General features: G+C 36.3%; 1 protein-coding gene across 16 annotated transcripts in view; it reads right to left on the bottom strand.

Moving 5' to 3' along the window:
- LOC105034647 (uncharacterized) overlaps positions 1–21,847 on the bottom strand; it is a 39,462-nt gene extending 17,615 nt beyond the window's left edge. For 8 of the 16 annotated variants that reach the window (XR_830187.4, XR_830186.4, XR_012142692.1 and 5 more), the window contains exons 1-4: positions 21,597–21,845; positions 21,429–21,511; positions 20,844–20,896; positions 13,745–13,921 (exon numbers count right to left, since the gene is read on the bottom strand). Coding sequence is in view for 8 of the 16 variants with exons in the window: in XM_010909871.4 (XP_010908173.1) it covers positions 13,745–13,921; positions 20,844–20,896; positions 21,429–21,511; positions 21,597–21,717 (434 nt within the window). In the remaining 8 variants the exon portion in view is untranslated. Of the gene's footprint in view, positions 1–13,744; positions 13,922–19,212; positions 19,596–20,843; positions 20,897–21,428; positions 21,512–21,596 lie in introns of all 16 variants that reach the window. The other 8 variants (XR_830189.4, XR_012142689.1, XM_073260893.1 and 5 more) reach the window with 3 other exon arrangements.
- Positions 21,848–22,493: the final 646 nt, after the last annotated feature.

Consider the following 22,493-nt stretch of genomic DNA (forward strand, 5'->3'; position numbering starts at 1 on the left):
CATTTGGATCTTACAAGGTGTTCATATAGTTTTTGAATTGTAAGGCTTGTTATTCATTATTTAGTGGATAAAGGTCAATAAAGAAAAAAAAAATACAAGATCGCAAGAGCGAGCAATGATGTGTTAGATGTATGCCCTAAAAGTCAATCGGACTGACACATTAATTCTTTTTAGGACATAATTTCATACTTGACCTAATTAATTAGAACAGTTAATTTTCATTCATGTAGTGTATGTGTCCGTGAATCGTCTAGAAAAATAATAAGATGATGATACATATTCTCAAGAGTTGAAAACTTGAGACATTTATCATTGGTTGTTAATTCCTAAATTGCTCCCAATCGATTGATCATCACGGAGACGGTGATTGATCCGGTTAGATTGGTATATGGATCGCTTTCCTTTGAATAGACGAATCTCGAGTCTACAGTATGGAGACACTGAAACGAAAGTGCAAGTGTTTGTTAAAGAATAAAAATACCGAGCATGACCAACATGAGAAGTTATCTGGATGTCTACTCACTCGTCAATGACTCTCTCGATGCTGTAGTGGTATGACTAATTCTTTAACCTGCGATGCCTGATTATTCACAATGAAATTGCTGTAGTTTAACTGTACACACACTTGATCCCTAGCCATTCAGATCCTTGCGGTATAGATTGGCTACAGTAGGTATGTTATAGGAGTAGGGTATGCACCTAGATAGGATCTATCGACCTTGGTAGATAAGGAAAAGTCCTATGTGATTTATAAGACTGAGTTTAGAAGACTCTGACCAAGACAGAGTAAACGATGAAAAAATGTTTCCATAATTTTTACATAAGAACTCAAATTGAATAAATCTTATATATAACAGATGATGAAATTTGACGAGTTTTTCATAACCTCCATCTTGTCGAAACTCACAATAGAAGAACTGAATCACACGGTAACTACACCTAGAAGTTCATTCCTTCTGTTCTACTGGATTGCTACTATATACTGCTAGGTATCATTAGTGGATTGTGGGATCAAAAAAAATTATTTTGATAGTTAATAATTCTCAATTGATGAGTTGGAATTGTTTCAATCCATTGAAGGAGTTTCGATAATATTGATGGAGATCAAATATATTTCACTACCAGACAGAATAAAACCTATAGAGTCACACATAGAAGAGGTCCTGACTGATCAGATTATTGAATTGCGATTTAGAATCGCAAAATGATTCAATTATCAATTTGATTGATGAATGGATGATTATGTAAAAGTTACGTGAAGGACTTAGCCAAGAGTTAGTAAGTTAAAGGATGACTAATTTGCAATTGTTGCTAAATTATTTGGTTTGATCAAATAATGAAGTTGAGTTGTAATCAAATTAAATTCAGATTAATTTGATTGGACTTGATTTGATTTTGAATCAGATTGGGTTTCATTGGTCTAAAAGGTTTAGACTAAATCAATTGTTGACTCATTATGAAACCTAAACCAATTAAGATTTGGACCTAAAGCCAATAGGACTTGGACCAAGTGTTTGACTTAATCCAAGGGAGATCACGCCTCAAGGAAAATCAGATTTAATCTGATTGGATCTGATTTAATTTGGTTTCCTAATCTAAATAGGATTTAGACTTAATCCCTAATTGGATTTAACTCAAATCAGATTTGAATTGAACTCGATCACATTGAAATTGGGTTAGAATTTCAAAATCCTATTAGACTGGGACTCTCTTTCCTTATTCATGCCTAAAGAGAGCCTCACGCCCCATAAAACATCACACCAAATTATTTTTGTGCATGGAGAAAGAATGGCGCGCAAAAGAGGAGGGGCGGCAATTAGAGTCCTCTTTACGAACTCTATCCTAACAACCCTAACTAACCCTAATTATTATGGTTTAAAAGGAGATAAGGAGGGTGTCTCCATATAGCAAATTATGTGAGGTGTGACGTGAAGAAAAGAGAGAAAAAGAGGGAGTGCATGAGGAATCATGAGAGGAAAAATCATATTAGCGTACACATGGGACGCTCCAAGAGTTAGACGCCTCTCTCCTTTCATCTCTCTCCCTCTTGCTCTTCCAAACGTCCAAAGAGTTGGATGCCTTTCCCTTCCTCTTCCTCTTTCTTTGGTCCAAGAGTTGGACAAGCCATCTTCATCTCCTTCTCCTCTAGATTCAGTCCAAGTGTTGGACCAATCAAAAAAAAGAAAGATTTGATCTCTCTCTTCCTCCTTATCTAGATCTTCTTTTCTCTTGAGAAGAAAAAAGGAAAAATAATCAGATTAGTTCTGATTTCTTGTTCCTCTTATAGATCTATTTAGCTCTCTTGAGAAGAGAATCAAAAAAAAAAAGATTCGACAATCCAAAAGGCGATCTCTACAAAGGAGCTAGCACCTCGATAAGATCGGAATCTCCTAATCAGATCAACCTCAAGTGGTTACCGATAGAGATCGGATGCTTGTGCGACTTCAATGGACTTTGAAGATATCCACAGCTTATCGGATCACAGCTTCAACAGACCTTGAAGACATCTGCGGATCATCGGATTGCGGTAAAAATCTAGCCGTGCAAAGATAAAAATCAGATTTTTATTTCTGCGTAGATATTAATCTTATACATATGATGATGCCTGAATTTATGTCGAGATATGATCTCTATACATGCTAAATTAAATTAGATCTAATTAAAGATAATTTTAATATCGTTCTGACATAAGGTTGCTTTGGCATAACGTTGAAACGTTATGTTATATGGTTATCCTAAAACGATGTTAAAAGTTTTGAAAATAATTTTTGAAATTTCTATTCTACTGCATTTTAAATTTTTGAACTTTCTGCATGCAACCGAAAACCCAAGTGATGGATTTCTAACAGTGGTATCAGAGCCATCTCATAATTGCAAGATTAAGATCTAGATTTCAGATCCAAAAATTATTTTCAAATCTGAAATTACAAATGCTTGAGGAAAGAAGATAGATTTCCAGATCTGAAAATCTGTTTTCATGATCTAAAATCTGAATAGTTGAAATTCATGCGATGGATTTCATGATCTGAAAATTTATTTTTAGATCTGAAAATCTGATTTCTTATGTTCATGCATCTAAAATTCTGTATCTGATTTTCATATGATCTGAATTTTATTAAATCTGAATTTTATCTTTATTATATGTTCATGCATGAGATGACGTTCATAGATAGAGATTCATCTTAATGTGATCTGTGATGATATGGATGCTTTCAAATTAATGTAATTTGATTGAACGTAAGATTAGGTTTTATAACTCAATCTTGGATCATCCTGACATAAGATTGCCTGGCATAATGAGGATCGTTATACTATAAGATTGTCCTAAGATGAAAAGAGATTAATATATAAAATATCATAAGAAATTTAGCATGAATATTAGAACTATATGATAGTTATACGAGTGTTTTTCATGGATACATATAGTGATCTCCATGAATCACTACAAACTCTAGAAGTAGAGTTGTATCATGAATACATGTCTAATTAATTTGCAATTTTGCAATCTGTGGTGGCAGAAACCAATGGACTGAACCAATTTGAAACTAATTGATCGATTGGTGTCTAAGACAAATGATAGAACGGTGGTTACTTAATTAGAATCGTTGCTTATGCACAGGGAGCCTCCCACCAATCTTAAACTTACCTGATCAATTTGGTCGATTAAGTTTTTTTTGGATGCCTAGTGTTGAATTCACTATACATGTTGCATCTGCACCATAGTTCCAATCTTGGTGAACCAAGTGAGGATCTTTCAATTGAATCCTTGATAATTGTAGATTTACATAAGATGTAAATTAAAACAATTAAAAGAAGAGACCTAAATTAAATCTCCTTGCACATATTAAGTCGAGCGGTCTTCCCCCATTGTAGATGTGCGACGTCCTACTGGCGTTGACTGTTCTTAGCTAGATACAATGATTGAATTGCATCGAAAAGATGCAACCACTCTATTAGCATGAGATGCTGTGGGGTAAAGATGGAGTTGGATCCAATATCTATCAGGTGAGGGATCCAATGATGGCTTTACTCTTGCATTGAACGATGGGTCTGACTTAACTAAGAAATGGAGCCAATATCTGTCAGATAAGGCCTATATGATTTAGAAATCGAATCGTTACAACTTGCTTGAGAAGCATTGGATAAAAGTTGTCCGCTCATTGATTTACGAGTTACTAATATCTGATAGATGAGGTGCACGTATATCAGTGGGACCGCAGTACCCATCTGAAATCCTAGTCGTGAAGGGCTTTCGTCTCTCTATTTGAGTGTAAGAGATTCAAGAAAATAGTGGGAGGCATATTTGTTTTAAAAGATCTTAGAATAAATTTTTAAAATTAAGTACGAATATCTAAGATTGTCCTAAGATGAAAAGAGATTAATATATAAAACATCATAAGAAATTTAGCATGAATATAAGAACTATGTGATAGTTATACGAGTGTTTTTCATGGATACATATAGTGATCTCCATGAATCACTACAAACTCTAGAAGTAGAGTTGTATCATGAATACATGTCTAATTAATTTGCAATTTTGCAATCTGTGGTGGCAAAAACCAATGGGCTAAACCAATTTGAAACTAATTAATCGATTGGTGTCTAAAACAAGTGATAGAACGATGGTTACTTAATTAGGACTGTTGCTTATGCACAGGGAGCCTCCCACCAATCTTGAACTTACCTGATCAATTTGGTCGATTAAGTTTTTTTTGGGTGCCTAGTGTTGAATTCACTATACATGTTGCATCTGCACCATGGTTCCAATCTTGGTGAACCAAGTGAGGATCTTTCAATTGGATCCTTGATAATTGTAGATTTACATAAGATGTAAATTAAAACAATTAAAAGAAGAGACCTAAATTAAATCTCCTCGCACATATTAAGTCGAGCGGTCTTCCCCCATTGTAGATGTGCGGACGTCCTATTGGCGTTGACTGTTCTTAGCTAGATACAATGATTGAATTGCATCGGAAAGATGCCCACTCTATTAGCATGAGATGCTGTGGGGTATAGATGGAGTTGGATCCAATATCTATCAGGTGAGGGATCCAATGATGACTTTGCTCTTGCATTGAACGGTGGGTCTGACTTAACTAAGAAATGGAGCCAATATCTGTCAGGTAAGGCCTACATGATTTAGAGACCGAATCGCTGCAACTTGCTTGAGAAGTATTGGATAAGAGTTGTCCGCTCATTGATTTACGAGTTACCAATATCTAACAGATGAGGTGCACGTATATCAGTAGGACCGCAGTACCCACCTAAATCCTAATCATGAAGGGCTTTCGTCTCTCTATTTGAGTGTAAGAGATTCAAGAAAATAGTGGGAGGCATATTTGTTTTAAAAGATCTTAGAATAAATTTTTAAAATTAAGTACGAATATCTAAAATTGTCTTAAGATGAAAAGAGATTAATATATAAAACATCATTAGAAATTTAGCATGAATATAAGAACTATATGATAGTTATACAAGTGTTTTTCATGGATACATGTAGTGATCTCCATGAATCACTACAAACTCTAGAAGTAGAGTTGTATCATGAATACATGTCTAATTAATTTGCAATTTTGCAATCTGTGGTGGCAGAAACCAATGGGCTGAACCAATTTGGAACTAATTGATCGATTGGTGTCTAAAAGAAGTGATAGAACGGTGGTTACTTAATTAGAACCGTTGCTTATGCACAGGGAGCCTCCCACCAATCTTGAACTTACCTGATCAATTTGGTCGATTAAGTTTTTTTTGGGTGCCTAGTGTTGAATTCACTATACATGTTGCATTTGCACCATGGTTCCAATCTTGGTGAACCAAGTGAGGATCTTTCAATTGGATCTTTGATAATTATAGATTTACATAAGATGTAAATTAAAACAATTAAAAGAAGAGACCTAAATTAAATCTCCTCTCACATATTAAGTCGAGCGATCTCCCCCCGTTGTAGATATGCGGACGTCTTACTGGCGTTGACTGTTCTTAGCTAGATACAATGATTGAATTGTATCGAAAAGATGCAACCACTCTATTAGCATGAGATGCTGTGGGGTAAAGATGGAGTTAGATCCAATATCTATCAGGTGAGGATCCAATAATGGCTTTGCTCTTGCATTGAACGGTAGGTCTGACTTAATTAAGAAATGGAGCCAATATCTGTCAGGTAAGGCCTACATGATTTAGAGACCGAATCGCTGCAACTTGCTTGAGAAGCATTGGATAAAAGTTATCCGCTCATTGTTTACGAGTTACCAATATCTGACAGATGAGGTGCACGTATATCAGTGGGACCGCAGTACCCACCTGAAATCCTCGTCGTGAAGGGCTTTCGTCTCTCTATTTGAGTGTAAGAGATTCAAAAAAATAGTGGGAGGCATATTTGTTTTAAAAGATCTTAGAATAAATTTTTAAAATTAAGTACGGATATCTAACTAGAATCCCTACTCTCTGAAAGCATAAGATATCGGCTTCCAATCCTCTAGCTCATCAACCAATTGATTAACCGAACAAGTTATAAAGACTGGCTTAAGAACCAAAAAAAGAAGTTTTAGGTTCTAAAAAATTAAGCTAATTTCATGACCAGAATATCCCTATGTTACCAAACCGTCCGATAATTGACCAAAGAGCAATTAGTTCATGATCATTGTTCAACAATGATCAAAGATTTGGATGAGCTTGAGAAGCTCGACCATGCACAAGAAATTACGAATGGATTTGATCCTGCAATTCCTTACTAATTCATATGGACAGTTTATAGTAAACTACCACATGAATTAGATCGATTGCACCTTGGTTAAATTTTTGAATATGTTGGTGACTACCAATGGAACCTTGAAAATTCAAGAGGCACTATGAAGCAGGCTTCTACTTTCAAGAGAAGGTCTACTTGGAAGAAGAAGAAATCCGTGAAGAAACATAAGTCCGAGAGCAAGCCAGAGAAGGAAGCTCCTAAGAAGGCTCCTGACTCTGTAATGTTGACAACTATTAAAAGAAACTATCCTTATACCTAGAGAGCCTAAAAAAAAGAAAAAGGTGACATGCCTTCAGAAGATATGTTCGATCTACTCGATATGATATTTGAGTAGATAGTGAATGCCGTAGGATCTGAGAGATCCAGAGATGAGATAAACCCAAAGTATTTGTGGCACCTCAGGTTTGATCTTGGAGAGAACAGGATAAATAAATTGAAATGGTATGAGCTTTTAAGTTCATCGACTCTCGAGTCATTTTCGGTTTGTAAATTCTATCTTCAAGAAAAAATGACCAAACTACCCTTTGTAGGACAAGGAGAGAGAATCACTAAGATACTTGCCCTGATATACATTGATCTGTGTAGCCCATTTGATGTGCAAGTCAAAGGTAGTTATCTTTACTTCGTTACTTTTACCGATGCCTTTTCACGATATGGATATATATGTAAGACACATTTGAAATCTTGAAAAATTCAAAGAATTCATATATGAGATAAAGAAGTAAATTAGAAAACCCTGAAGGTTCTTCGATGAGATCGAGGAGGTATATATCTTAGTGAAAGTTCCTAACCCATCTCAAGAAAAACTGCATAGCCACACAATGGACTCTTCTTGGTGCACCTCAATTCAACGAGATGTCAAAAAGAAAGAAAGGGATCCTATTTGATATAGTCTAATCCATGATAAACATCACTAATCTTTCCTTATTTCTTTGGGGATAAACTTTACTACTGAATAGTTCCTTCTAAGTCTATTTCTATCACACCGTATGAGATGTGAGACATGATAAGGATGTCAGATCCATGTCAAGCAACAACAGACGAACAAATTAGAGGTTAGATCTATGAGAACTCGTTTCTAAGGTATCTTAAAGAGTTTAGAAGATACTACTTTTACTTTTCAAAGGATTACAATATGATTGTGACCCAACATGCTATATTCTTGGAGAAATAATTTATCCAAAATGGAGATAATGGGAGAAAATTTGAGCTCAAGGAAAAAGTCTCTAAGAGCAATAGAACCTAAAGAACCTATTCATATTAGGCCAGTACATGTAGTACCTCCTCCACCTCATAGGTCGAGTAGGATCTCTCATCCTATTGAAAGATACTTAAGTATTCTAATAGAGGATGTAGAGAAAATATTCCTCATGGAAGATAGGAAACATAAAGATGATCTCGAAAAACTACTATAAGGTAATGTCAAACATCAATTCCGAGAAGTGATAGAATGCAATAAAGTCAAAAGTTGACTCGATGCATTCCAACCAAATCTAGACCTTAATAGATCCACCGGTAGGTAAACTACCTATTGAATTCAAATGGATCCACAAAAGGAAGAGATGTAAAGGTCGAGACCTTTAAAGCAAGTATCTCAGAATTGGAATACTTGATGTGATCAAATAGTTTGATCTCACCAAGAACGAGAAAACATATCTTTGTAAAAGGATCAGTGGGAGCGCTGTCATGTTCCTCATATTGTACGTGAATAACATCCTCCTAATTAGAAATTGTGTTCCTATGCTGACTTTGGTTAAAAATTTTGATTGTCTAAAGATATTCTCCATAAGAGACCTTTGGAAAACACTCTATAAAGGTCTATGAGATAGATCTAAAAGGATACTAGATCTTTCATAGAAGATGCACATAAAGGTGCTGAAGAGGTTCAGCATGAAAACTCCAAGAGAGATTTCTATCCTTCAGGCATGAGATTAATATCCCCAAAAGATGTATCCTGACACATTTGTGAAAATACAGCACATGAGCTGGATCCCTTATGCTTCAGCTATAGAGGGCCTCATGTATGCCATCCTATATACACAGACTGATATATCTATTGCTGTGAGTATTACGAGCAAATATCGATTAAATTCAGACTAAGAATACTAAATAGCTGTGAAAATATTTTTAAGTACTTGAGAAGTACTTAGGATATGTTCATAGTCTTTAGAGAAGAAAAATTGAGGATACTACTAGGATTTACAGATTTAGACTTCATATCTGATGTTGATGGTAAAGAGTCTACATCAAGATGTGTTTCCTTATATAATGAAGATTCGATAAATTGAAAAAGTTCCAAACAACCAATCATTACAAATTCTAGAAGCCATATATGTCGCTGCTTATGATGAAACTAGGAAAGCCTTCTGGTTCAAAAAGATTTTTTGCAGAGGTGGGTGTAATGTCATCAGATGGTACAATACTGTACTGCGACAACATAAGCACCATAGCTCTAGCTAAGGAGCTTAGATCTCACCAGAATTCTTAATACATAAGTACGATAATTTTTAACTATTCACGGCTATTTCGAAAAATAAGACTTCGAGGATCAGAGAGTAGACCCCACGAAAATGTGGCAAGTCCATAGACTAAACCATCTTGCCAGTAGAGGACCAAAACTCATCTTGAGAAGATAGGGCTTAGATCTATGGCAGATTAGTTTTAATACAAGTGGGAGATTGTTAAATGTATGCCCTAGAAGCCAATTAGACTGACACATTAATTCTTTCTAAGACATAATTTTGTACTTCACCTAATTAATTAGGATAATTAATTTCTATTCATGTAGTGTATATGTCCATAAATCATCAAAAAAATTAATAAGATGATGACACATATTCTTAAAAGTTGAGAATTTGAGACATGTGTCATCGGTAGTTAATTCCTAAATTGCTTTCGATCGATGGATCATCACGGGAACAATGATTGATCCAGTTAGATTGATGCACAGATAACTTTCCTTTGAATAGACGAGTCTCAAGTCTACAGTCTGAAACACTGAAATAAAAGTGCAGATGTTTGTTAGAGAACAAATGTATCGAGCATGACCAACACGAGTCACTTGGATGTCTACTCACTCATCAATGACTCTCTCGATGCTGCAGTGGCATGACTAGTTCTTTGACCTGCGGTGCCTCGATTATTCACAATGAGGTTGCTATAGTTTGACTGTACATACACTTAGTCCCTAACCATTCGGATACTTGCGGTACAGATTAACTGCAGTAGATTTTTTGTTGTAGGATGTGCACCTAGATGGAATCTATCGACATCAATAGATAAGAAGTCCTATGTGATTTATGAGACTGAGTTCAGAAGACCTTGGTCAGGGTAGAGTGAATGATGAAAAAGTATTTCCATAGTTTTCACATAAGAACTCAAGTCGAATAAATCTTACATATGACACATGATGAGATTTGACAAATTTTTCATAATCTCCATCTTGTCGGGACTCACAATAAAAAAACTGAATCACACGGTAACTACACCTAGAGGTTCATTCCTTCTGTTCTGCTGGATTGCCACTACATACTGCTAGGTGTCACTGATGAATTGTGAAACTAAAGAGAATCATTTTGATGGTTAATAATTCTCAATTGGTGAGTTGGAATTATTCCAATCTATTAAAAAAAATTTCGATGATATTTTGATGAAGATCAAATATATCTCACTAGCAGACAAAATAGAATCTAAGGGATCACATACAAAAGAGATCCTGACTTGTCAGATTGTTGAATTGCGATTTAGAATCGCAAAAAGATTCAATTATCAATTTGATTGATGATTGGATGATTATGTAAAAGTTATATAGAGGACTTGCTAAGAGTTAGTAAGTTAAAGGATGACTGGTTTGTAATTGTTGCTAGATTATTTGATTTGATCAAATAATGGGGTCGAGTCCTAATCAAACTAAATTCAGATTTAATTTGATTGGACTTGATTTGATTTTGAATCGAATTGGGTTTCATTGGTCTAAAGGGTTTAGACTAGATCAATTGTTGACTCATTATGAAACCTAAACCAATTAGGATTTGGACCTGAAGCCAATAAGACTTGGACCAAGTGTTTGACTTGATCCAAGAGAAATCACGCCTCAAGAGAAATTAGATTTAATCTGATTGGATCTGATTTAATTTGATTTCTAGTCCAAATAAAATTTGGACTTAATCCCTAATTGGATTTGACTCCAATTAGATTCGAATTGGATTCGAATCGCATTAGAATTGGGTTAGGATTTAGAGTCCCATTAGACTGGGACTCTCTTTCCTTTTCCATGCCTCAAGAGAGCCTCACCCCATAAAACATCATGCCAAATTATTTTTGTGCGTGGAGAAAGAATGGCACGCAAAAGAGGGGCAGCAACTAGAGAATGGACTCTATGCTAACAACCCTAACTAACCCTAAGTGTTATGGTTTAAAAGGGGATAAGGAAGGCACCTCCATATAGCAAATTATGTGAGGTGTGGCATGAAGAAAAGAGAGAAAAAGAGGGCATCCGTGAGGAATCATGAGAGAAAAAATCAAATTAGCATACACATGGGGCGCTACAAGAGCTGGACGCCTCTCCCCTTTCATCTCTCTCCCTCTTGCTCTTCCAAACGTCCAAAGAGTTGGACCCCTTTCCTTTCCTCTTCCTCTTTCTTTGGTCCAAGAGTTGGACAAGCCATCTTCATCTCCTCCAGATTCAGTCCAAGTGTTGAACAAATCAAAAAGAAAAGAGATTCGATCTCTCATCTTCCTCTTTATCTAGATTTTTTTCTTCTCTCGAGAAGAGAATAGAGAAAAAGAAATCAGATTTAGATCTGATTTCTTGTTCCTTCTACAGATCTTTGGTTTCCTTGAGAAGAGAATTAAAAAGGAGAAAAGATTCGATAATCCAAAGAGCGATCTCTGCAAGGGAGCTAGCACTCCGATGAGATCGAGATCTCCTGATCAGATCAACCTCGAATGGATATCTGTAGAAGTCAGACACTTGTGCGGCTTCAACGGACCTTGAAAACATCCACAGATCATCAGACTGCGGCTTCAACGGATCTTGAAGATATCCACGGATAATCGGATTGCGGTGAATATCTATCTGCGTAAAGGTAAAAATCAGATTTTTATTTTTGCGTAGATCTTAATCTTGTACATATGATGATGTCTGAATTTATGTTGAGATATGACCTCTATACATGCTAGATTAAATTAGATCTAATTAAAGATTAATTTTAACATCGTTCTGACATAAAGTTGCTCTCGTATAATATTGAAACGTTATGTTATATGGTTGTCCTAGAACAATGTTGAAAGTATTGAAATAGTTTTTGAAATTTCTATTCCGCTAGGTTTTAAATTTTTGAAATTTCTGTGTGCAACTGAAAACCCATGTGATGGATTTCCTAACATGATATATATTCAAAATGTTGTCCAATAAGAGAAGGCTTGCACATACTTAAAGAAACAAAGTGATGAAAAATGTTTCCAAGGATTGTGATAAAAACTAAGTCAGAAGTTTGAAATGAAGACACTAATTGTATCAGTTGACACCGAATTTTAAAAAAAAATAAAAATTAAATTAAAAAAAACAAAAAAAAACGTCACATTGTGGCCATGTGCAATATGTGTCAAGCCTTTAAAAATGCATGAAAAGTAAAAGCCAGATTATATAGAAAATTTTAAGAGAATGAAGCAGAATAAAGATAACTTGGATGTTCAAAGGATTTATTCACTTTGCATTGACACAGAAAGCAGCTCTGTAAGAACGTAGGAAATGAAGTATTTAAAAACCCATAGGCAAACTCTTTTTTATAAAACTAATTAATAATCACTAGAATAACAGTAGAAGTTATCAGTTATGGTAAAAATGTCCAGCAAAATGATTATAAGTAAATTGTTTATAATTCTTGTAATCTATACAAGAACCAATCCAAAAAACAGAAAGGAGTAATTAAGCATTAATAACAAAGTAAAAGAAAAAAAAGGAAGCAGAACAATAAAGCAAATGTGCCAACCTCAATGTCTCCATTAGATTTACATGATAATACTTGTACCAAGTGTTCAAGGAAGAACAGAAATAGATGGGAGTTGTGCGAAGTTTCCAAAAGCCTCGCACTGTGAGAGGGTGTTGGGATGTCATCCTCACAGTGTCATTGGAAATGAAGATCTTTTATAAAGTTAAGAGCATGTAATTGGAACAATGCTTATTGCTTATCGTTCCTTATGATAGAGGTTATGAATCGTAGTTATGGAGAAGCAATCACTTGCAATACCTCAAAGGGGTACAAAAAAATGCATGCAATCTAGAAATATATACAATACAAATAAAACACATATATGGTTGTCAATTGATTTGAGAAGTGAAAGCTCAGACTAAATAAGGCTTGAATCAAGCTTGGCTAAAATTTAATTGAACAAAGATTGAACGTGACTCATAGGCTGGAAATTAATTTCAAGCCAAGCCAAAAATCAATCCAGCACAATAAAGCTTGAAAACAAACAGAATAACATATTTTATATAATATACTACCATATACAAGTCATGCTTGATGGCTTAGTTAATATTATGTCTAATGGAGTGATAACTGATAATATATTTCATTAGTATATTTGATAATTTTTCTAACTTTATTTTTTAAATTAAATACTAATTTTTTGCTACATTTCAATATCAAATAAATCTTTAATTCAACTTTTGAATAGAATTTGAATCAAGTTTCATTCAAGCTAAATACAATCCTGAACTAATTTGAGCTCCATTTGAGGTTATCAAGCTGATCAATTAGCCTAATGTTCAACTCAATGTGAATTTATGGTTGAGTCAGGTTCAATTGAACTATGGATGATGATATCAAAATTCAGGCCCAAAAATATTTCAAGCCAAACTTGATTGGTCCTAGGCTCAATCAAGATCAGGTCAAGTAGCCCCCCTAAAAACAAGTAAAAGCAAGGAATGGGATAATATCACAACAATAGAGAGAAGGGGAAAAGATGGTACATGTAACAAGATACACTAACCTTAAAGATTCACTGGATACACGAGGTGAATATAATGAATTATCAAGTGGCAACAGGTTAGAAAGAATAGAACCCATGGTTTTGAAGCCACTGTCATCCTCAAACTCTTGCTTGGGACATGTGCTCCTTAACTTTGCTTCTAAAAGAGTAAGACTTGCATCTAACCGCAAGATTCTCCTGAACATACCATATTGAAATTGATAGGCATCAGCAGACTCAATCAAAAACATAAAACAAAAAACTAGAACAAGTGCCATGAAATTCAATTAGGTCAATAGCAGTGTCATAGGTATGTCATATATTCAAGAATATTATCCAACAATGTAAAATGAGACTAGCTGCCTACATTACAAGGAAATGATATAATCTGATGGAATCTGCAAGCAGAACCTAGTGCCAGCCAACTTTGGAGGGCTTCAATTATCTTAGCAAGTGCAATGTGATTATGCTGTCAATCATGTGCAAAGAAAATGGCAATGCAACAGATACTTGCATAGGTTGAAATGTAGTTGAATGTCAATTTTGGATAGAATGGGTTTTCCCAAAGATCAACACAGAGACTTCAAAAGAAGCAACAGTTACCATATTATATTCTCTCATTATTAATCGGAAATGTTTACACTATGAGTGAGATGAGATTTACACTATGAACTCAGAGTCACATGTATTCTTGTCAATCAACACCAAAGGAATAATGCTCTTGCCAAAGAATATTTTCAACTGAGATGGTTAAACACAAAAGGAAAGAGTGTTCTAAGGCTGACTGGTTGGCCTATTTATATTCCCAATATCCCCAAAATACCAACAAAATTTGAAAGAGTCCACCTTATAAGATCTTGGGCTTTTGCTTTGATGATTTGTGGATATCTAAGGTTCAGTATCTATTTTAATACCAGGGCAGCTGCTGCACTAAGTATATATGTATTTGTTGTTGAATCATTTTGATGGAACTTTTGTATTTTTTTCATTTTAATCACAACTCTAAAAGATATTGAAAAAAAAAAGTTGCAGAAACACATATTCATCATGATGATTAATATTAGCTAGGCCTGCAACTGGGCCACGTACGCACTGGGGAAAGCATGATGAGACCTGACTCTATTTCCATTCAGCTCATGATTTTAAACCAGGACCCAAACCATTAGCCTAAGGCTAGCCAGATCAGGCTGGTTGGCTCCATGGAAATTTTTAAACTAATCAGTTCCATCAGGTCAGGCAGCATCAAGCATGTCACAAACCCAATACATTGCAGTTGGATCCAGATCAGATCTTGCTGTAGGTCCAGGCTCACTACAAGATAAAGGAGAAGTATGATATGTATTTTATGTATAAAGAAAAAATGAAAAATAAAATAGATGACAAGTGAAGAGAAAAATAAAAGGGTATAGATGCCAAATGCTACCACTAGTGCTGAGACAAATACAGGGTTCAAATTTAATTGAGCATTCAATCAACAAATAACGGTCCTAATACCTAGCCTACAAACTAAACAGTACAATAGGGTGAGTGATAGAGGCTAGGCCGGTAGGGATTTCAAACTCATGGGTTTTGGAGCTGAGTTAGAAAGAGCCAAACACGGTTGGTCAAGTCATCAAATACTTGATCAGTTTTATCCCAATTGATACATGATTCTGGTCAGACCAGTCAAGTTAGAGAAATGATCTAGACTTGACAGGGACTTTCAAATAGGTCACGTTTCAAGCCCAAAACTAACTCATGGATTCTAAACGGTCGAGCCAAACTGAGCCTCACAAGGTCGGTTCAAGACCAACCCATTTGCAGGCCTAAATTCTTAATCTAGAGCCACTAAAAGCCTTATAGGACTTTAACTTTCTTCATAAAAAAGTCAATGACCATATCAATGTCTCAACTATTCCACATCGAGTTTTCTAGACTTTTTTGCACATCTTTATTTTCCAAAGTATGAGTTATGGTAACCACAAGCACTCTCATATCCTACTTTCCCTCATCTATTACCACATGTCAAAAATTTATCTCAGACAAAAGTCTTAAGTTTGCCTAAATGGAGCAGTTTCAACCAAGGACTGCCGAACCGGAACCGAAACCGGAACCCATGCTAGCTGACCGATGGTACAATTTGGTATGGATCCATACCACTCCTTGCTAGGCCGAATCAATAGGGCAAAGAAGGGGAGAGAGAGAGAAGAAAGAGAGGAAGAGAGAGAGCGGGATAGAAGGAGAGGGAGAGGAGCCATCAAAGGCCATTGAAGGCCATCCAAGCTCTTATCGAGCTCGATAAGAGCGAAGAAAGAGAAGGATAGAGAGATGGAGATACTTACTGGATCATCGGAGGCCCTCAAAGGCCTCCAAACGGATGGCAAAGCCACCGTGACCTCTTCGATAGCCAGCGTGCTAACACCGAGGGGGGTTGAGGCGGCCAAGGCCGGATGAGGACCTCCGCCCTCCTCCAATTTGAAATAAAGGTTCGCCCCTATTTTATTTTTTTTATTTTTTTATAATTTCGAGAGAAGTCGGCAAACGGTTTGCCATTTGCCGACTTCTCCCAAAATTATAAAAAAACAAAATACGATCAAGTCGGCAATGACTTCACCCAATAAAAACGAAAAAAAATGAAACAGAGGTGAACCCCTATTTCAAACTGAAGGGGATGGAAGCGCTTCTCCGACCTTGGCCGCCCTCAGCTCCCCTTGGCACTGGCTCGACATCCGTAGGAGAGGTCACGACAACATTGCCATCCATCCGGAGGCCTCCAATAGCCCAGTAAGCATCTCTCTGTCTCTCTCCTTCCCTCCATCCATCCTTGCCGAGCTAGACAAGAGCTTGGATTGGCCTGCGACAGTCGTCGGAGGCCCTTTCTTCCTCTCCCTCTCCTTCTCTCCCCCTCTCTCTCTCTTCCTCTCTTTCTTCTCCCTCCCTCCAAGATGGCTACTGTGATGTTTTGTACGCTGGAACCGGACCGGTATCCCACCAATACGGTCAACACAACCTGAACCATCCGATTCGGGATGATTCGACGAATGCTTTCAACTATGATCAAACAAGCAACCACTTAGTTTTGGATTTTGATTAGTTTCAGCTGAAATCATTAACTACATAAGCTATAAAGTGTCAATTTCCAATAATTTTTTTTTTTTTTAATCTGGAGTTAAAGGAGATAGATATTAATCAAAACCTTGAGGTGCCAAAGCCTCCAAGAAGGCTCTTACTGTAGAACTATAGAAGAAACTAATGTGAATGACTATAGACAAGATATTTTGCAAGAGTTACATCTCTTTTATATACATTAAATATTCTATAATTACAGACATTTAATTAGAACCATTTGATATCAATTTGGTTCTCTTTTTGTTTTCAAAAACCTGAGAGGAAAATTTAAGCAAATTGAATAATATATATAATGAAATCCTTTAGTTGTTTTAATTGTTTGTAAAATCTTTAGAACTTTTGATAGCAAAGTTTTTCCAAAAGAGTGAAAATAAAAGCAAGGAAGAGTAGCACTATGAAAATGCTATCTTCAACATCAATCTCCACGTGGTATTTTACTAATTTTTAAAGAAACAAAACCATAAATACAACTACAATAGAATCATCCAGTTAGATAGTCAATTAACATCAAAAGTGATAAGAAAGAAATGCCCAAATTCAATGTATTAGTGCGTTGTACTAAATAATGGTGAAAAAAATTAGATGCACTTAGCACTTCAGAAAACTCAAAAATTGATAAATATTATGAGTTTTCAAATAGCAGAAGTTCATATTCACCCTACAAAGTGCTGAAATACTTAACAAGGATCACTTACATGCAATATTAAGTTCTGCATAACATTATCACAGCTACAAACAAAGAATCAATGTGATATGGAACACTATAAAATGCTATGAATAGTCATCTTGGCTTCTTTTGTTTTTCTTCTATTATTTCTTTTCTTTTGATTTTTCTGATTGTTTGACTGAAACTCAAAAATCTTGAAGTCAAGCTTCTAAAACCACTAAAAATACTAAAATAAAAACCCCATAGACCCTGCCAAAACTCAAACTGAGTTTCCCATCTCTCTATGAGACCTCACCGAAAAATTTGAAATTTTTATTGCATGTGTCCCAACATTTAAATGACTCTCAGTCACACAAACTTCTTGGTGCGATCTAAAGCTTATGATGCCCTATCTTTTATAGCTTTACCTAGTATACACATACTTCAAATTGCATGTCATGCATATATGTCATACGTATAGGATGCCAACCATGGTTTGCAAACTGCTCCAAATCGAGCAATTCGGGGAATACCAAACCATAGCGATCGCTAACTAGCATGGTTCGGGAGTTCGATTCGAAACACTAGCGAAAACGAAACAAAGAAGAAGAAAAGAAAAGAAGAGAGAGAGGAGGGGAGAGAAGGAGAGGGAAAGGCTGGCAATGGCCCGCCGAGGACTCCGGAGCTCCGCGATCCTCTGCAAGATGAAAGAAGAGAGAGAGAGAGACAAATAAAGGACGGAAGGAAGAGAAGAGGAGTGAGGGAAGGCAGTGGGAGGGCCGTGGGAGGACCATCAGGTGGCCGTCAAACAGCCCAAATCCACCCCACGGTTGCTATGGGTGCAAAACAAGAGCGTTCCCTATGCCATCACGTTTTCTTTTAAAAAAATATGATAAATAATGAAGCCGGCAATGGATTTTTTTAAAACGTGATAAAAATTCATTGCTAGCTTCACTATTTATCGCATTTTTAGAAACAAACGATGAAACAGGAACACCCATGTTTCAAATCCATGGCAACCGTGAGGCAGATTTGGGCCATTCAATAGCCACGATGGCCTCCCTGCCGCCTTCCCCTCACTCCTCTTCTCTCTCTTTTCCTCTCTCTACTCTCATTTCCTCTCGCAGAGGACCATGAAGCCTAGAAGGCTTTAGCGGCCCTCCGAAGGCCTCCATGGCCCTCCGATAGCCACCGCCAGTATCTCTGCTAGCCTCCTTTTCGTTCCCTCCCTCCCGCTCTCTCTTTCTCTCTCTTTTTCTCCTCGATTCATCCCTCATTTTTATGTCGGTTCAAACCTAATAGGATCTGATACAGGGATGTACCGACTCATACCATCGATCTACCGACATGAAGTCCGATTCCGAGTGGCAATCCTTGATGCCAACACTAGTCAGATATGACTTGAATACATAAAGATACATTTTAGATATCCGATTTTTGAATTATCAAAAATCCTAATACTTCTCAAATAAGTCCAAGGTACTTCCCAAAGTTAAGGAGGACTTTCTTTTTTTGTTAAAGTTGAGCTCTTAATGATGGACATAATGGATATTCAATTACAAAGTGGAGCATTGATACCAATATATGGAGTAACATTTTAGAAATTAGATCAGACCAACTGGTGGGATCATCAATTGGTCAAGTCTATAGTTTGGATAGACTTCTAAAGCTGTTAAGCCAAAAAAAAGTGTATAACGTAGACAACCTCTCTACATAGAGGAGTAAGACTGCATACATTTGACACTTCCAGACCTTGTAGTGGTAAGATCCTCATGCACTGTGCCACCTTTTTAAATGTAAAAGCATCTGCACCATCAATTAAAATGACAGGCCATGTGAACCATCCTAGGTTTTCATGATCCAGCTGGTTTTCCACATTACAAAAGCCCCTTTCATTCGCCACATTGCCGCAGCACCTAGGGTTTTTCCAAAACAACTAAGGGTTTGACACTTCACACCACACTTCTCCCCAGCATTTGACACTTCACACACCATGTTCCTCCCAAACATCCTTTCTTCCTTTAGTGAGGGTCATAAAAACCATGCAGCAGCTCTCCCTTAATTCCTTCAACCTCCAACTCTGACGCTCTGGACTCCAGTCCTTTGGTTATCTCTCTCCTGAAAAAATGGATTGATGTGATATAATTGGAGATCAAATTCAAGAGTCCATTCTAATCTATTATACTCTAGTAGGGTTTTTCTTATTTCCTTTTCTATTTAACATTTTGATAAGACCCTCTAGCTAGGATTCAATAAAAGGAGAAATATACCTTAAACACAGCCCAACCCATGCACTCCTACCATCCTTTTTCCTTTTTTCTTAAGAAAACCTTTCATTGAAATTGAGAACTGGAGATTCAAAGAGTTACATTGAAATAATCTTTCCATTTCTTGTTTATTTCATTTCATGGTTCTACAATTTCCTAATGTCATGGTAAAGTGGCAAGCACATAACATCATTAGTAGACAAACTTGAGAGGAAAATCCCAATTAACTTTTGATCTGGTTGAACCATCACGCCTTGATTATAGTGGTGAAAAAGCACAAAGGATGGTGTTAATCTTTATAAAATATTTTTTAAACAATTATATATATCTACAGATTTAGTTTGCTTATACTATCAAGTATGTGTATATGTGTGTGTATATATTATCATGATGATGTCAGGTTCATTTCCAGCTGACATGAGCAGTCATTAAAATATTTCCATGAATAGTCCAAGTTTTAAAACATTGGCATGGAGTATTATTGGTTGTTTATAAATTTGAACAATGATTTAGTGATGGATCTTATCAATGTTCATGTTACAATATTTAGTTAGAGTATGCTATTTCCTTTAAGGATGTTATTCTACATAAACGTAAGAAATTGGCTATTTTGTCCACTAATATATGCTTCGCTTGAAAATGCTAATTTTATGTGACAAAATATCCTTCAATACCCAACATTTTGAACCATAAAACACTGCCAAATATATCATTGTCATGTATAATCTTCCCCTGCTTATATCGTTGCGCCATGATTTTGCCAAGCTCTATCCATCCCACCTTGTTTTTGCAGACATGCCTTTACCTATCCCCTGACCAACTGTGTTATATTTTTGAAAGCACAAAAGACAATTGTTCGACTGCACTTCATGCCCAAATTTTGTCAAGGAAATCATTTTCATATGTAATCTATCCATGCATCCCATATGGTATGGATTATTATTCTATTAACTGAATTTTGGAATGCTTAAAAATATTCGTATGCAGTCATATAGAATTCATCATCTTGTCCTATCATACAGAAGAGTGGACCTAAGCTAAACATTTTGCAGTCAATAGATCAATGACAAGTATGAAGAGATATGGGCTTAAGGCTAACCATTGCTGCAGGCACTTTGCAACTCGTAGGTCCAATCGCCAACATGCATTACACTTCAGTATGGTCAGAGTGTCAGTTCAAGTTAGTAAGGAAGAAGATGAAAAATCATACTTCGTTAGAATGAAGGGGAAAAACATCCTCAGAGTAAAAAATTAGCAAGAGAAAGGAAGAAGCAAAATAAAAGGGAAGATTTTAATACGAAAAGACATCCACGGGACTACTCCTTTCTCAGACATGAGTTCCTAAAATTCATCCTTCTGTATCCGTTCTTGAACTCTATCGAAATCATATTACAAACTGATCACAATTATTCTTATTCCGCAATAACTTGATAGGAAAGGACACCCCTGAGATTGTTTTACCCTCACTAAGTCATCTTGTGCCGAAAAACCTAATCTTTTCCCTCCATTAGATCACAATTTAACCAAAAACCGTGTACAGAGAGAACTAGACCTATCTTACAGGACTGCAGTGGTTCCAACTCTGGATAGCAAAGGGATTTCCGAGATTATCGTTGTACAACATTACGAAGAGAAAGTTGAATCGATCAACGGGTGAGACGGAGAGAATGAGTGGAGTGAGTACCTGTGGACGTTGGCGAGCTTGTCCTGACAGACGTCGGCGAAGTTGTTGAGGAAGCGTGCGGTGTTGCCAATGAAAATATTGACCTAAAAAGGATTGTTAAGAGGAGAACGAGAAGAAGAAGTTGAGAATAGAAAGAGAGGGCTCGGGTCAGGATTTAGGGTTACAGACGAGGTAGAGAGTCCTCTGATCGGAGGTGGCGAAAGCGGCTTCCTCTTCCTCGTCCGCTGGTTGGGGCGGATGAGCCGATGAGGAGGGAGGAATGGAAGGGCTTCGCCCGCCTGCTCTCCATGGCATCATCGACCAATCTTTTATTCTTTTCTCTTCGACTTCGCGCGGAGAGAAGAGAGGCTAGCGAAGCGGTCAAGAAATCTCGACAAAGAGGTGTATTCCGGTGACAGTGCGGTTCCGGCGTTCCGGTGGGGGTGAATGTGATATATAGACTATTTTACAAAAATATTGTTAATTTTAAAAATATTTATATAAATAATATTTTGTGTAATTATTTATAAAAATATTGCCGACCAGAAAATCGTTTTATCTCCGAGTGATTTTATTTGGCATGTGATCGTCCAGAAGCTAAAGTAGAAAGGAAAGAGGTGCAAGCTCAATAGCACATTATGATAAGATAACTTACAAAGCTATCTTATGATAGACCTACTCTCTCCTATCTCCCAAACTCATCCCTCCCTCTTCTCTCTCCCTCATTGATTCTCGATCTCTGTCATCTCTCTTTTTTCATTATTTATAGAATCGTTCTATCATAGAACGACCTATAGAGTCATCCTACAAACTGTTCTTAGTTGATGATAAGAGTGATGAGTCAGGATGAAAAATTATTCTATCACAGGATGATTTTGTTTTAAATAATATTTTGATAAATAATTTTAAAAAATATTATTATAATAATTTTTTTAAAATTAATATTAAATTGATAAAAAATTTTGATCTATATATATTAAAAATCACCGTGGAGCAGGAAAGAAAGAGAGCCAATATTTCTCTTAATTCTATAAAAAATTTAATTAAATAAAAAGAGAAAGAAAAAACTCAATCCTAATGAAATTT

This window comes from Elaeis guineensis, chromosome 7 (genome assembly GCF_000442705.2).
Source record: "Elaeis guineensis isolate ETL-2024a chromosome 7, EG11, whole genome shotgun sequence".
Lineage (NCBI taxonomy): Eukaryota > Viridiplantae > Streptophyta > Magnoliopsida > Arecales > Arecaceae > Elaeis > Elaeis guineensis.